This window comes from Triticum aestivum, chromosome 5D (genome assembly GCF_018294505.1).
Source record: "Triticum aestivum cultivar Chinese Spring chromosome 5D, IWGSC CS RefSeq v2.1, whole genome shotgun sequence".
NCBI lineage: Eukaryota > Viridiplantae > Streptophyta > Magnoliopsida > Poales > Poaceae > Triticum > Triticum aestivum.
Genome location: NC_057808.1, coordinates 294,333,355 through 294,345,154, shown reverse-complemented (window position 1 = coordinate 294,345,154; position 11,800 = coordinate 294,333,355). Strand labels below are relative to the sequence as shown.

The window sequence follows — 11,800 nt, the reverse complement described above, 5'->3', positions numbered from 1 at the left end:
TGAAGGAAGTTGCCAACTTATCCTAACTTAGATGGTTAAGTTCTTTGTGCTGGAATCAGCTCATTACAGTTTAAGTTCTAGACTTGGCATTGGTGCTCGCATTTTTCTGAATTTATTTCAGCCTTTTTAACGATGTCCGTTCAGTGAGAGGAGACATCCCGTTGACTATGAAGACGTCTGTGACGACTTCATTAATATCAGGATGATGTGTCGGCTCAATCTCTCGAAGATGCTCACAAGAGAATTATGTGCATATGTGCGTTCACATGGTGAATGTATATGCTTGTGTATCAGCATCTGCGTACTATACTACTCCCTCCCTCCGTTCCTAAATATTTGTCTTTCTAGAGATTTTAATAAGTAACTACATACGGAGCAAAATGAGTGAATCTACGCTCTAAAATATGTCTATATACATCCGTACGTGGTAATCCATTTGAAATCTTAAAAAACAAATATTTAGGAACGAAGATAGTACTATGTAAAAAGGGATTTGCTTACCCTAAAAAAAAGGGATTTGCTAGAGTTTTTCCATTTCGACATCGAATCTGCTAGGTTTGCTGTAAGGAGGCTGCATTTTTTCTTTTGAAAGATATAGAAGGGTCTGCGTGTGCGACGCGATGCTAAACGAAACGCACAACACTTCAAAATAAAATAAGAGCAGATGCTCCCTTCGCGCCATCTTCGCGCCGCCGTGCGGCAGAGAAGCCACCGCCCCCCAGCCGCCGGAGAAGCCTGCTCCGGAAAGCTCGACGCGGATGTGATCCGGCGCAACAAGGCCATCACGGTCCACATGCGCGCCGGCCGCGTCGGCGAGGCCGAGCGCCTATTTGACGCCATGCCCAGCCGCTCCACCTCCACCTACAACGCCATGCTCGCCGGGTATGCCTCCAATGGACGCCTCCCTGTCGCGCTCTCTCTCTTCCGCTCCATCCCACGCCCGGACACATTCTCCTACAACACTCTCCTCCATGCGCTGGCAGTCTCATCGTCCCTCACTGACGCCCGTAGCCTGTTCGACGAAATGCCGGTGAAGGACTCTGTGACATACAACGTCATGATCTCGTCTCATGCCAACCATGGACTTGTCTCTCTTGCGCGGAAGTACTTCGATCTTGCTCCGGAGAAGGATGCTGTCTCATGGAACGGCATGCTTGCAGCTTATGTCCGGAATGGACGGGTCCAAGAAGCAAGGGAGTTGTTTAATTCAAGGACAGAGTGGGATGCCATTTCTTGGAACGCCTTGATGGCTGGGTATGCGCAGTTGGGTCGGATGGCAGAAGCACAGGAGCTTTTCGATAGGATGCCACAAAGAGATGTTGTTTCCTGGAACACCATGGTCTCAGGTTATGCCAGGGGAGGGGATATGGTGGAGGCAAGAAGGATGTTCGACATGGCACCTGTGCGTGATGTGTTCACATGGACAGCAGTAGTTTCTGGGTATGCGCAAAATGGAATGCTGGAGGATGCCCGGATGGTGTTTGATGCCATGCCTGAGAGGAACCCAGTGTCATGGAATGCAATGGTGGCAGCTTATGTCCAGCGGAGGATGATGGAGAAAGCAAAGGAGCTGTTTGACATCATGCCTTGCAGGAATGTGGCGTCATGGAACACAATGTTGACAGGGTATGCTCAGGCAGGGATGTTGGATGAGGCAAGGGCAGTTTTTGACATGATGCCACAGAAAGATGCAGTCTCTTGGGCTGCAATGTTGGCTGCATACGCACAAGGTGGTTTCAGTGAGGAAACCCTACAGCTGTTCATCAAAATGGGGCAGTGCGGTGAGTGGGTGAATAGGTCAGCATTCGCTTGTTTGTTGAGCACATGTGCTGACATTGCTGCACTCGAGTGTGGAATGCAGCTGCATGGGAGGTTGATTAAAGCTGGATACGGGTTGGGTAGGTTTGTTGGGAATGCGCTCTTAGCTATGTACTTCAAATGTGGAAACATGGAGGATGCTCGAAATGCATTTGAGCAGATGGAGGACAGGGATGCAGTTTCTTGGAATACTGTGATCGCCGGTTATGCACGTCACGGTTTTGGCAAGGAAGCACTTGAGGTGTTCGATATGATGAGAGCGACATCAACCAAGCCAGATGATATTACTCTAGTAAGAATGTTCTTCCTTGAACTTTGTTTCTAAGACTATTTGTTGGAAAAGTTGCTTTATGGGGAATTAGTGCTGCTAACTAACCAATTCGTCTATAATGATACTTCTGCTCAATTGTGTAGATTTTTTTATTGGTCACTAGTATTTTATTAGATCTCCACCAAGTTCACTTGCTTTTGGTAGAGCTTTTACAACAAAAGTCTTCAGAGAATTGACCTAGTTTAGCTAGTCTGTAAGAGCAAAGAACTCATACTTGTGCTCTTCTTAAGGTTTTCAGTTGATTTTGACTTTCAGGTTGGAGTACTTGCAGCTTGTAGTCATTCTGGCTTGGTCGAGAAAGGCATTTCATACTTTTATTCGATGCACCATGATTTCGGTGTGACAGCGAAGCCTGAACATTATACTTGTATGATAGACTTGCTTGGACGAGCTGGTCGATTAGATGAAGCACAGGGCCTTATGAAGGACATGCCATTTGAGCCAGACGCTACCATGTGGGGTGCATTGCTTGGTGCGAGTAGGATCCACCGCAATTCCGAACTAGGCAAGAGTGCAGCTGAGAAAATATTTGAGTTGGAGCCTGAAAATGCTGGCATGTATGTCTTGCTTTCAAATATATATGCATCTTCTGGCAAATGGCGTGATGTGGGGAAGATGAGAGTTATGATGGAGGATCGCGGTGTGAAAAAAGTGCCTGGATTCAGTTGGATGGAAGTACAAAACAAAGTACACACTTTCTCGGTTGGTGACTGTGTGCACCCCGAAAAGGAAAAGATATATGCTTTCCTGGAAGACCTTGACATGAGGATTAAGAAAGCTGGCTATGTGTCAGCTACAGAAATGGTTTTGCATGATGTGGAGGACGAAGAGAAGGAACACATGCTAAAGTATCATAGCGAGAAGCTTGCTGTTGCTTATGGTATTCTAAATATTCCTGTTGGGAGGCCTATCCGAGTGATCAAAAACCTCAGAGTATGCGGAGATTGTCACAATGCTTTCAAGTATATCTCTGCAATTGAGGGCAGGCTGATCATCCTGCGGGATTCTAACCGCTTTCACCACTTCAGAGATGGTTCTTGTTCTTGTGGTGATTACTGGTGACTGCAGAGTAGAATCTGGTGTGAAGTATTCCTGACGGAATTTACAGTTGACAGCAAACAATGACCATGCAATGCAAGATGCAAACACAAATTAATAGGGATTGTGATGACTGGGTGTCTGGGTCTGGCCATCCATCCACTAGGCCTACTACTGAAGTACTGCTCTAAGGAATATGTTTGTTGGTCTACATGTGGCCTTGCATTTCAATCACGTGTGCTGAGATGGGAAGGAGAATCCACAAAGAAAATATTTCCTATCTCATGTGATGGAAGCCTTGATCAACAGTAATATGTGGACAAGGTTTTAGCTATGCATGTGTCGGTTGGAAGGACTTTGGACATCAAGGTATGATCCATGATAACTTGCTAACAGCGTAACATGCCAGTTTAGGTGACCAGTACTGAAAAAACATGTACCGTAATAGTTTCCGTATTTGACCAGTACTGAAAAAAAACATGTACCGTAATAGTTTCCATATGTAGTCGATCAAGAACTACGTTCTCACTACTTTGTTTCGAGCCCTCTACAGGATGAACCCGCAATGGATTATTATTCTGTATCCAGTACTGAAAGCAGCCATGGAGACATTTTGCTATGTCAGTTCAGTCAGAATAACCATGGCAGAAGAAGGGTATGTTCCATAGTCTTACATTACATGGATAGTTGACGCATTGCTGACTGAGCTGCAAGAAATATGATCTGAAATGTATCATGACAACTAATCGAGTTGCTATCAGCAATGCAAGCAGCAAGGAGCAGGCCGGCTCAGTTGTGTTCTCAAGGCGGTGGTTGCCTTCAGTTCATGCCTGGATGGATCTGTGGAATCTGCATTTATATTTCTGCTAATCCAAGTTTTCTTGCTTGCAATATATTCTGCCAAATCAGAAGGTTCGTGTGGGAAAACAAGGCTGGAAAGAGTTTCGATGCCCAATTTTTTATAGACGGGTTGCAAGATGTTTACCTACAGTAAACAGAAACATGCACGCACGCACGCATGACGCTGGTGACCTAGCTAGCATCATCCATTCATCCTTACCAAGCATACACTAGGAAAAATGGACTTGCAAAAATCTAGTACGGAAATGGACTTATGTTTTCTTCGTCCACACAAAGGATGGAAATCTAGTACTCAACCATGGATGAATTTTTTTTGGTCTCTGGTACAGTTACCAAATTTTTGGCATACCCATGCACCTTGCCCGTTCTACTTTTTTTTGTCAAGGTAGCCAGATTTTGGTAGGGCCGATCTGAACTTGAACCAAACACACCTTCTTCAGAAATGATGGTTGAGTTTGTGCCAATGTGCAAGTAATATTCTGAATTTTGATGTGCAACATTTTTTGTTTGCATCCGTCTCAAGGACAATTCTCCTCATGGCAAGGCAACTCGCTCTTTTAGAAGCTTCAACACATGAAATCGCGTCATCTCTGAGTTTTCTGGGGTGTATTTGGTGTCATCATCACATCACAAATAAAAAGACTGGAACATTCCACAAGAAACCTCCCTCTGAACATAAGTACTCCCTCTGTAAACTAATGTAAGAGTGTTTAGATTACTGAAATAGTGATCTAAACGTTTTTATATTAGTTTACGGAGTGAGTAGATGATAGTAGCATGCCAAAAGAAGATGCATGCATACGTCTTGGTAGAGGAAAAGACCAACAATCAACGCCTCAACCCGTGCTCAAGCAAAGGACCAAGTGGTTCGTTTGCTCTGCACAAAAGGGGCACGTGTGGAAGGAAGGAAAGCCAACTGCAATGGTTTCAGGGAGAGCTTGTAGAGTTCACAATGAAGCTACTCTATCTTTAGAGATGAGGGGTGGAATCGGTGTGCCGATAGTGCGAAGAATGTATTCTGGCCGTGCTCAATTCATCATTCTAAGGATAACTCCGCGGATCATCATAAAATGTCCGTGAACATGTTTGGATATCATCAAACGTCTGCAGACACATTCGAATGTGTCATAGACAGTGATAAGGACCGAGATCATCTGACCAAATGTCTAGGACATCGGATTTTGCATTCATTTTCCAAATTTCTTTTACATAGCAAAATGTCCTAAATAAAATAAGGTGGATCTGCCGGCGTTGGTCAAAATGTCCTAAATAAAATAAGGTGGATCTGCCGGCGTTGGTAAATTTGTCGTGTTGGTCTGGTGGGTTGTTGGCTTCCGCCTCCAGCACGTCGAAGAGGCGGGTGCACTCCGCCTTGTTGATGCGGAGCTGCCACGCTCGTCGTGGATGATTTAGGCGCTATGCACGGTCGACGATGCCCTGGTCCGCCACGACCATGGCTGCAACGACATCTTTGGACTCTCGCTCCGCCGAGAGCTAGTTCTCCGCCAGCTGATGCGGAGCTGCCACGCTCGCCGTGGATGATTTAGCCGCTATGCACGGTCGACGATGCCCTGGTTCGCCACGACCATGGCTGCAACGACATCTTTGAACGCCCGCTCTGTTGAGAGCTAGTTCTCCGTCAGCTGATGCTCCTCGAGCGATAGGTTGTACCGCCGCTCCTCCTACAACACACGGAACAAGGACGCCGGTGGCACTTGTTGCTCCTCCTTCGCCTCCGTCAGAATCCGGTTGTAGTGTTGCTTCGTGTGCAACAGGGTGAACCCGGACACCAACTCGGGTGCCTACAACACCTCCCCCGCCTCTTCCATCTGCGAGTCGTCTAAGCTCTGTTCTAGAGAGTTCGGAGCTTGGCCTGTCGGAATGTGGGCCTGGCGCCAGGCCTCCGCGACCTGGACCTCACCATTCCGGTGCAGTGCTGTGGTGACAGCCGCCTCCACCTGGCACGAGAGGTCCTGGCCATTGTGACGACGGGCGAGCTGGGATGGTCAGAGAAAGTGATGGGAAGGGTAGGGTTTGGGGTGATGTCGGTCGGATTTAAATAGCCTAGGCAGGCGGAGCGATTTGATGATCCAAACTCACTCATTCCACATGAGGAAGGGCGTGAATCACATGCAAACAACGCAGCCAGCCATGATCCCAGCTGCCCTGCCCAAGCATGGGGTGTGGAATTGCCTGACAAAGACAAAAGCCGAGGTTTCCTTCGTGTGGAGTGCTGGAAGAAGACCATGTGCTCGCGGCGCCTACGGGCGCATGTGTTGGTTGGGTTGGTTGGTTAGCAAAACAAGCTCCCGTCGGCCAGCGAGGCAGCGAGCCAAACAACAACAAACGTGACAGAGAGACGACACACGAGACGGGACAGCGCGGCGCGCACCCGTCCTCTTTCTATTTTCTGTCGCCTCGCTCCCCACAACGTTCTCCCCACCTCTCTTCCCCCCGGGCCTCTCATATACGCCACCGCGCGCGCCCCGCTCCGCTCCTCCTCTCCCTTCCCTTCCCTTCCTCGACGACCGCCCCAGGAAGCGCCTCCCCGCCCGCCTCCGCCAGGAAGGAAGGGGGCCGTCGTCGGGTCGGGTCGGGTCGGCCATGGCCTACAGGGCGGAGGACGACTACGACTACCTCTTCAAGGTCGTGCTCATCGGCGACTCCGGGGTCGGCAAGTCCAACCTCCTCTCCCGCTTCACCCGCAACGAGTTCAGCCTCGAGTCCAAGTCCACCATCGGCGTCGAGTTCGCCACCAGGAGCATCCGGGTCGACGACAAGGTCGTCAAGGCCCAGATCTGGGACACGGCAGGGCAGGAGAGGTATACATCTGTTGGTTGGTTGAGTTTGTTTGGTAGATAGAAAAAACACGACCAAATGATCCATTCTAGGCTGGCAGATTCATCTTGCTCAACCATAGTCACGATTAATGGAAAATGGCGTATCGTATTAAGAATGAGAGCAACACTACTTATTGTATTCTGTTATTGTATGCCCATTCTCCTAGTTCTCATCGCATCACATTTCGCATTGGGCAGAAACAGGGCAACGGTGACCTTCCTTATGCATGTTGTTCTGTACAATCCTCGATTTTCATTGGTCTCAATAAATGTTACTAAATCAGGGGTACCTTGTTCTCTCTGGAAGAACAAACCATTTTATATTGCCCGGACCCATATTCTAATTTAACTCTAACCATCGCTGTCAACAAATTCTATGTGACATCGTTATTGGAATACGTGATGTTTGTTTTGTCATAATACTATTTGATAATGATGTGTAGATATGTGAGCCCATGTTACTTAAATCCTATCGTCCACCTGGCATTGGATATAAAGAAACTGTGATAGTGCAAGCTGCAACATCTGTAAACCTAGCTCTAAATGAAACGCTGCTTATCTGTTTGTCCAGCTATAGATCGACTATTTAATTCCCCTAATTGTTGTCCATAAAGCATCTTGCTGCTAAGGATATATTCATTTGCTCATGCATAGATTATTCAGTTGATGTTTACAGACAAATAGTTGCACTTGATGTGGCAAGGAGGGCCACATGTTCAGTCTGCTCTAGGGATTTATCGAGAATGTTCTGTATGACATTTCTAACATGCCTTAGTCAATCAGCTCTCAATCTGTCACCAGTTTCACCAGCATAATTCCCACATCAATTCTCAATATTTTGGTTGCTGTCAGCAAATTCTATGTGAAATCATTATTGGAATAAGTGATGTTTGTTTTGTCATATATGATAATGATGTATAGATATGTGAACCGATGTTACTTAAATCCTATCGTCCACCTGGCATTTTTGGATATAAAAACTGATATAGTGCAAGCTGCAACATCTGTAAGAGGGATGTGAGAACCATGTATTTGCAAACCTGGCTCTAAAGGAAACGCTGCTTATCTGCTGTCCAGCGATAGATCAATTATTTAATTCCCCTACTTGTTGTCCAAAAAGTATGTTGCTGCTAAGAATATTCCTTTGTTCATGCATAGATTATTCAGTTGATGTTTACAGACAAATACTTGCTCTTGACGTGCACAGAGGCTCGCGTGTGTTTGACAAGTATGTGCACTCTGCTGTAGGGATTTTGCTGAATTTGGTCTGTATAACCTGTTCCAACATGGTTTACTCAATTAGCTCTCAACCTAACACCAGTTTCACAAGCACAATCTACATCAATTCTCGATATTTTGGTTCTGCTGTAGCATGGATTTTAATGTGTTCTCTTTCCTTTCTCCGTAGGTATCGGGCAATTACAAGTGCATACTATCGAGGGGCTGTTGGTGCGCTTGTCGTGTACGATGTGACACGCCATGTGACCTTTGAGAATGTGGAGAGGTGGTTGAAGGAGCTCCGGGATCACACAGATGCAAATATCGTCATCATGCTTGTCGGCAACAAAGCTGATCTACGCCACCTTAGGGCTGTATCAGTGGACGATGCCAAGGCCTTCGCTGAGAGGGAAAGCACCTTCTTTATGGAAACATCTGCACTGGAGGCCATGAACGTTGAGACTGCCTTCACTGAGGTTCTGACTCAGATCTATCGTGTAGTCAGCAAGAAGGCCCTCGACATAGGCGATGACCCTGCTGCTCCACCGAGAGGACAAACCATCAACGTTGGTGGCAAGGATGATGTCTCTGCTGTGAAAAAGGCAGGGTGCTGTTCATCCTAAATTCGTTTTGCTTGTGAAGAGGGACCATATGCTCACCTGATTATATGGGTAACTGCAAATATGACATCCTTTTTGCCTCCTAACCTGGTTGTTTGTGAGATTATACCGGTGCACCAAGAATTTCGTTTAGATATCAAGATTTAACCCCAGGTTGATAAGGGGGGCCATGCTAACTTTGGAATGTCAGTGATTTTGTGGTTGCCTTTTATGGTTTCTTTGCTGCTGTATTGTCCCACCTCAATTGACACAAGAATCCTCTCAACATTTCACTGCGCAGCCTAACCTGATAAAGGTTGTAATGGGAGCTATGGTTCATTACTTCTCTTGGCTTTCCTGCTGAATGGATGTGTACTATGTAGCCCTCAGAGATTATACTGTATCTTCTGTATCACAATAGGTTATGTCTACTTGGTAAATGTCATCTGTAACTGGTAGCCAGTTTTACACTGTTATATTGTGTATCTTCCTTCCCAGATGTACAGAATTTGCATTGAAGATCCATGCTTCTTATGACCCTATGTTTTCGTATGCTACTGCCTCTGTAACTTAATATAAGACGTTTTTTGACACTGTCATGGACTCTAAACACGTCTTATAAAAAGTTACAGAGGTGGTACCATTTTATGCCTATAGTATTCACTATGCTACTGTTTAAAGAAGTACTTATTTATTTTACTTTCCGGATTTATATATAGTTCAAAATCTCTTATTTAGATGGGAGTATTTTACTTTCTAAACTACCTTGATAGAGGGTTAAAAAACAGCTAGAGTTTGTTCTTGTTGGCAACTATGGAATCATGTTGCATATTGCCATGCAAAATTGCTAGTCTGTTAGGTGGGCTTAGAAGATCTATTTTTGACCTTTTGGTAATTCCTAGTACATCAGCAAATTTCAGAACTGTAAAGGTTTTTGTCAATGTATTGGATCCTGGAAGTTGATGGTATGCAGGAAGTGGTTGGCGTCTTTAAATGAATAGTTTGCAGTCTAGTTGCAGCAGATTTTCCATGGACTATTTCAATGATTTCTTGTGTTTAATGCTAATATAACCAAGATAATAGCATTTGTTAAACTTGGTGGAGTACGGTTGATGAGGGGTGTCGATGCAATGTTCTTTGTCAAAATTTAACCAGTGAAATGCAACGAGCAGAGCATGACCAACCTAACAAGACTGTTTCAAAAGAAAAGAAAACATTTAAATTGTTGTTTGAAATACTTTACAACAAGATCCTACTGAGGTTTAAATTGTTGTTTGAAATGCTTTGCAGCATGATTCTACTGAGGTTGTCAGTAGCCTAGTCACATCCTTTCGATACCCTCGATTTGTCTGGTTTAACCAATATTTTCTGAAGTTTAGATGATCTTGAGGCTTGACATCAACTCTAGCTAAAAAAACATGGCAACCACGTCACCCTCTGTTAACTCCCATCAACTGAAAAGCAATGGCTTGTGAAGCATCGAGCAAATGTATCGATTTTTTTTTCTTTCCAATTCAGAAACCTATCAAGATAGCTTCATACTCATTTTAGCCAAGATAAGAAAATCTTTGAACATCATACACCAGAAACTCTCTCCTCCGTCACCTGAGATACGGTGCCGGCGAGAACACCGCGACCGCGCTATGGAGCCCCGGGTTCGGAGCGCTGGCCGCTCTGGCTCCCCCGGCGACGCTCGTTCTGTCCACGAACTGGTGGTGGTGGAGCGGCATGGAGCTGGTGTCGAGCAGGTGCAGCACGGCCACCGTGAGCACGGAGCAGGCGAGCATGGCCACCGGGCCGAACACCCACATGAGCAGCGCCGTGGCGAAGTAGAGCGCCCGGAGCCCCAGCGCCCAGAAGTTGCCGCCCAGGATCACCGCGCGCTGCACGTGGCTCGCCGGCGCGTCCAACCCCAGCGCGGACATGAGGAAGCTGGCGTGCACGTAGTGCCCCGCGGACTGGATGAAGCAGGCGAAGGAGGCCAGGAAGCAGACGAGGAGCGACGTGAACTTGGCCGACGCCATCCCCGTCGTCGCCGGCTGGCTGGCGCCGCCGTCGCCGCCGGCCGTGAGCGGCGCCGAGGGCGAGGCGTTGCTGCTCACCCACGCGCCGATCAGCGAGCCCAGCGCGATGCAGAGCGACGCCAGCGTGGTGGACGCCGAGATGCTGTCGGAGATCACGCTCAGCGCCAGGGCCGCCTCCTCCGGCGCCGTCGTCTGCGGGCAGGCATGAACCGCGGCTATCAGCCAGAAGAACCAGCACTGATCACAGAAAAGAAAAAATTAAACAGGATCAACAACAAGAGATCCTCCACCTGCACCATGCGTTGTACCCAGGCGAGCTTGTTGTGGTTCTCGTAGCCGATGACCGTGGTGTGCGGATGGCGAAGGATGCGGTAGAGGAGGAGGAGGTGGTAGCCGAGCATGATCGCAAGCCCACAAGGGACCAGCACCAAGTCCAAGGATCCCTTGTGAATCATCTCCATCGCCTAGCGGTCAGCATGTGTACGTGTTCTTCTCTCTTCTCTTCTAGTCTTGTGATCCCTCTTTGGCATGCACATTTCTCTTGCTTATAAAAATCTGATTTTATCCATGATGATGGCACGAGATTGTACAACTAATTGTACTTCCATTTGCTTAGGGTTGTGTGTGATCCCTGCCAAATTGTGTTGTAATAATGCACGCACGCTCGCTTTCAATTCGCCGGTTGCTTGCGGATTTCCAGCTAATTAAATGAAACAAATGTGTTTGTACAGGTTGCTTCAAAGAAATACCTGGAAATAAACTTGAGAAATAATGGCCATTTTTGTTATTTTGAAACCTGAATCCGACAAGCTATCAGCACGGCCTGCACTCAAGTGAGAGGCGTTTGCTTGCACTCAAGGATTACACAGAACAATCCGTTCTTAAGGAACATGCGTACATCCACAAGCCAAGTTTTTTTTTAGGTGAACCACAAGCCAAGTGGAACAAGGTGTGTTTGGTTACCTGCACCTATCTTGGGCACTTTGCATCTGTAGCCCAACTCAGTCTGGCTAAGTGAATACAGGTCAAAAATTAAGTTTTGCATATTGTTTGTTTGTCTGCAAGCTCTTC

At 46.7% G+C, this 11,800-nt stretch overlaps 3 protein-coding genes across 5 annotated transcripts; 2 read left to right on the top strand and 1 right to left on the bottom strand.

Moving 5' to 3' along the window:
- Window positions 1-622: 622 nt before the first annotated feature.
- LOC123121280 (pentatricopeptide repeat-containing protein At4g02750) lies at window positions 623-4,396 on the top strand. 2 transcript variants are annotated; one of them, XR_006459651.1, is made up of 3 exons: window positions 623-2,110; window positions 2,405-3,556; window positions 3,741-4,396. XR_006459651.1 is itself a non-coding variant. In XM_044541185.1 (2 exons), exons 1-2 carry the CDS (start codon window positions 665-667, stop codon window positions 3,209-3,211), a joined length of 2,253 nt encoding a protein of 750 aa, XP_044397120.1. In that variant the 5' UTR covers window positions 623-664; the 3' UTR covers window positions 3,212-4,396. The 2 variants fall into 2 exon arrangements, 1 of the variants encoding a protein (XP_044397120.1); XM_044541185.1 differs by having other exon boundaries at window positions 2,405-4,396.
- Window positions 4,397-6,470: 2,074 nt separating this feature from the next.
- LOC123121279 (ras-related protein RABA1f) lies at window positions 6,471-9,239 on the top strand. Its single transcript, XM_044541184.1, has 2 exons — window positions 6,471-6,870; window positions 8,297-9,239. Exons 1-2 carry the CDS (start codon window positions 6,653-6,655, stop codon window positions 8,727-8,729), a joined length of 651 nt encoding a protein of 216 aa, XP_044397119.1. The 5' UTR covers window positions 6,471-6,652; the 3' UTR covers window positions 8,730-9,239.
- A 931-nt stretch (window positions 9,240-10,170) lies between these two features.
- On the bottom strand, window positions 10,171-11,540 carry LOC123121278 (uncharacterized). Of its 2 annotated transcripts, none has more exons than XM_044541182.1 (2): window positions 11,038-11,540; window positions 10,171-10,966 (listed from the first exon to the last, which is right to left on the bottom strand). In XM_044541182.1, exons 1-2 carry the CDS (start codon window positions 11,188-11,190, stop codon window positions 10,307-10,309), a joined length of 813 nt encoding a protein of 270 aa, XP_044397117.1. In that variant the 5' UTR covers window positions 11,191-11,540; the 3' UTR covers window positions 10,171-10,306. The 2 variants fall into 2 exon arrangements, with proteins under 2 accessions (XP_044397117.1, XP_044397118.1); XM_044541183.1 differs by having other exon boundaries at window positions 10,171-10,921; window positions 11,020-11,517.
- Window positions 11,541-11,800: the final 260 nt, after the last annotated feature.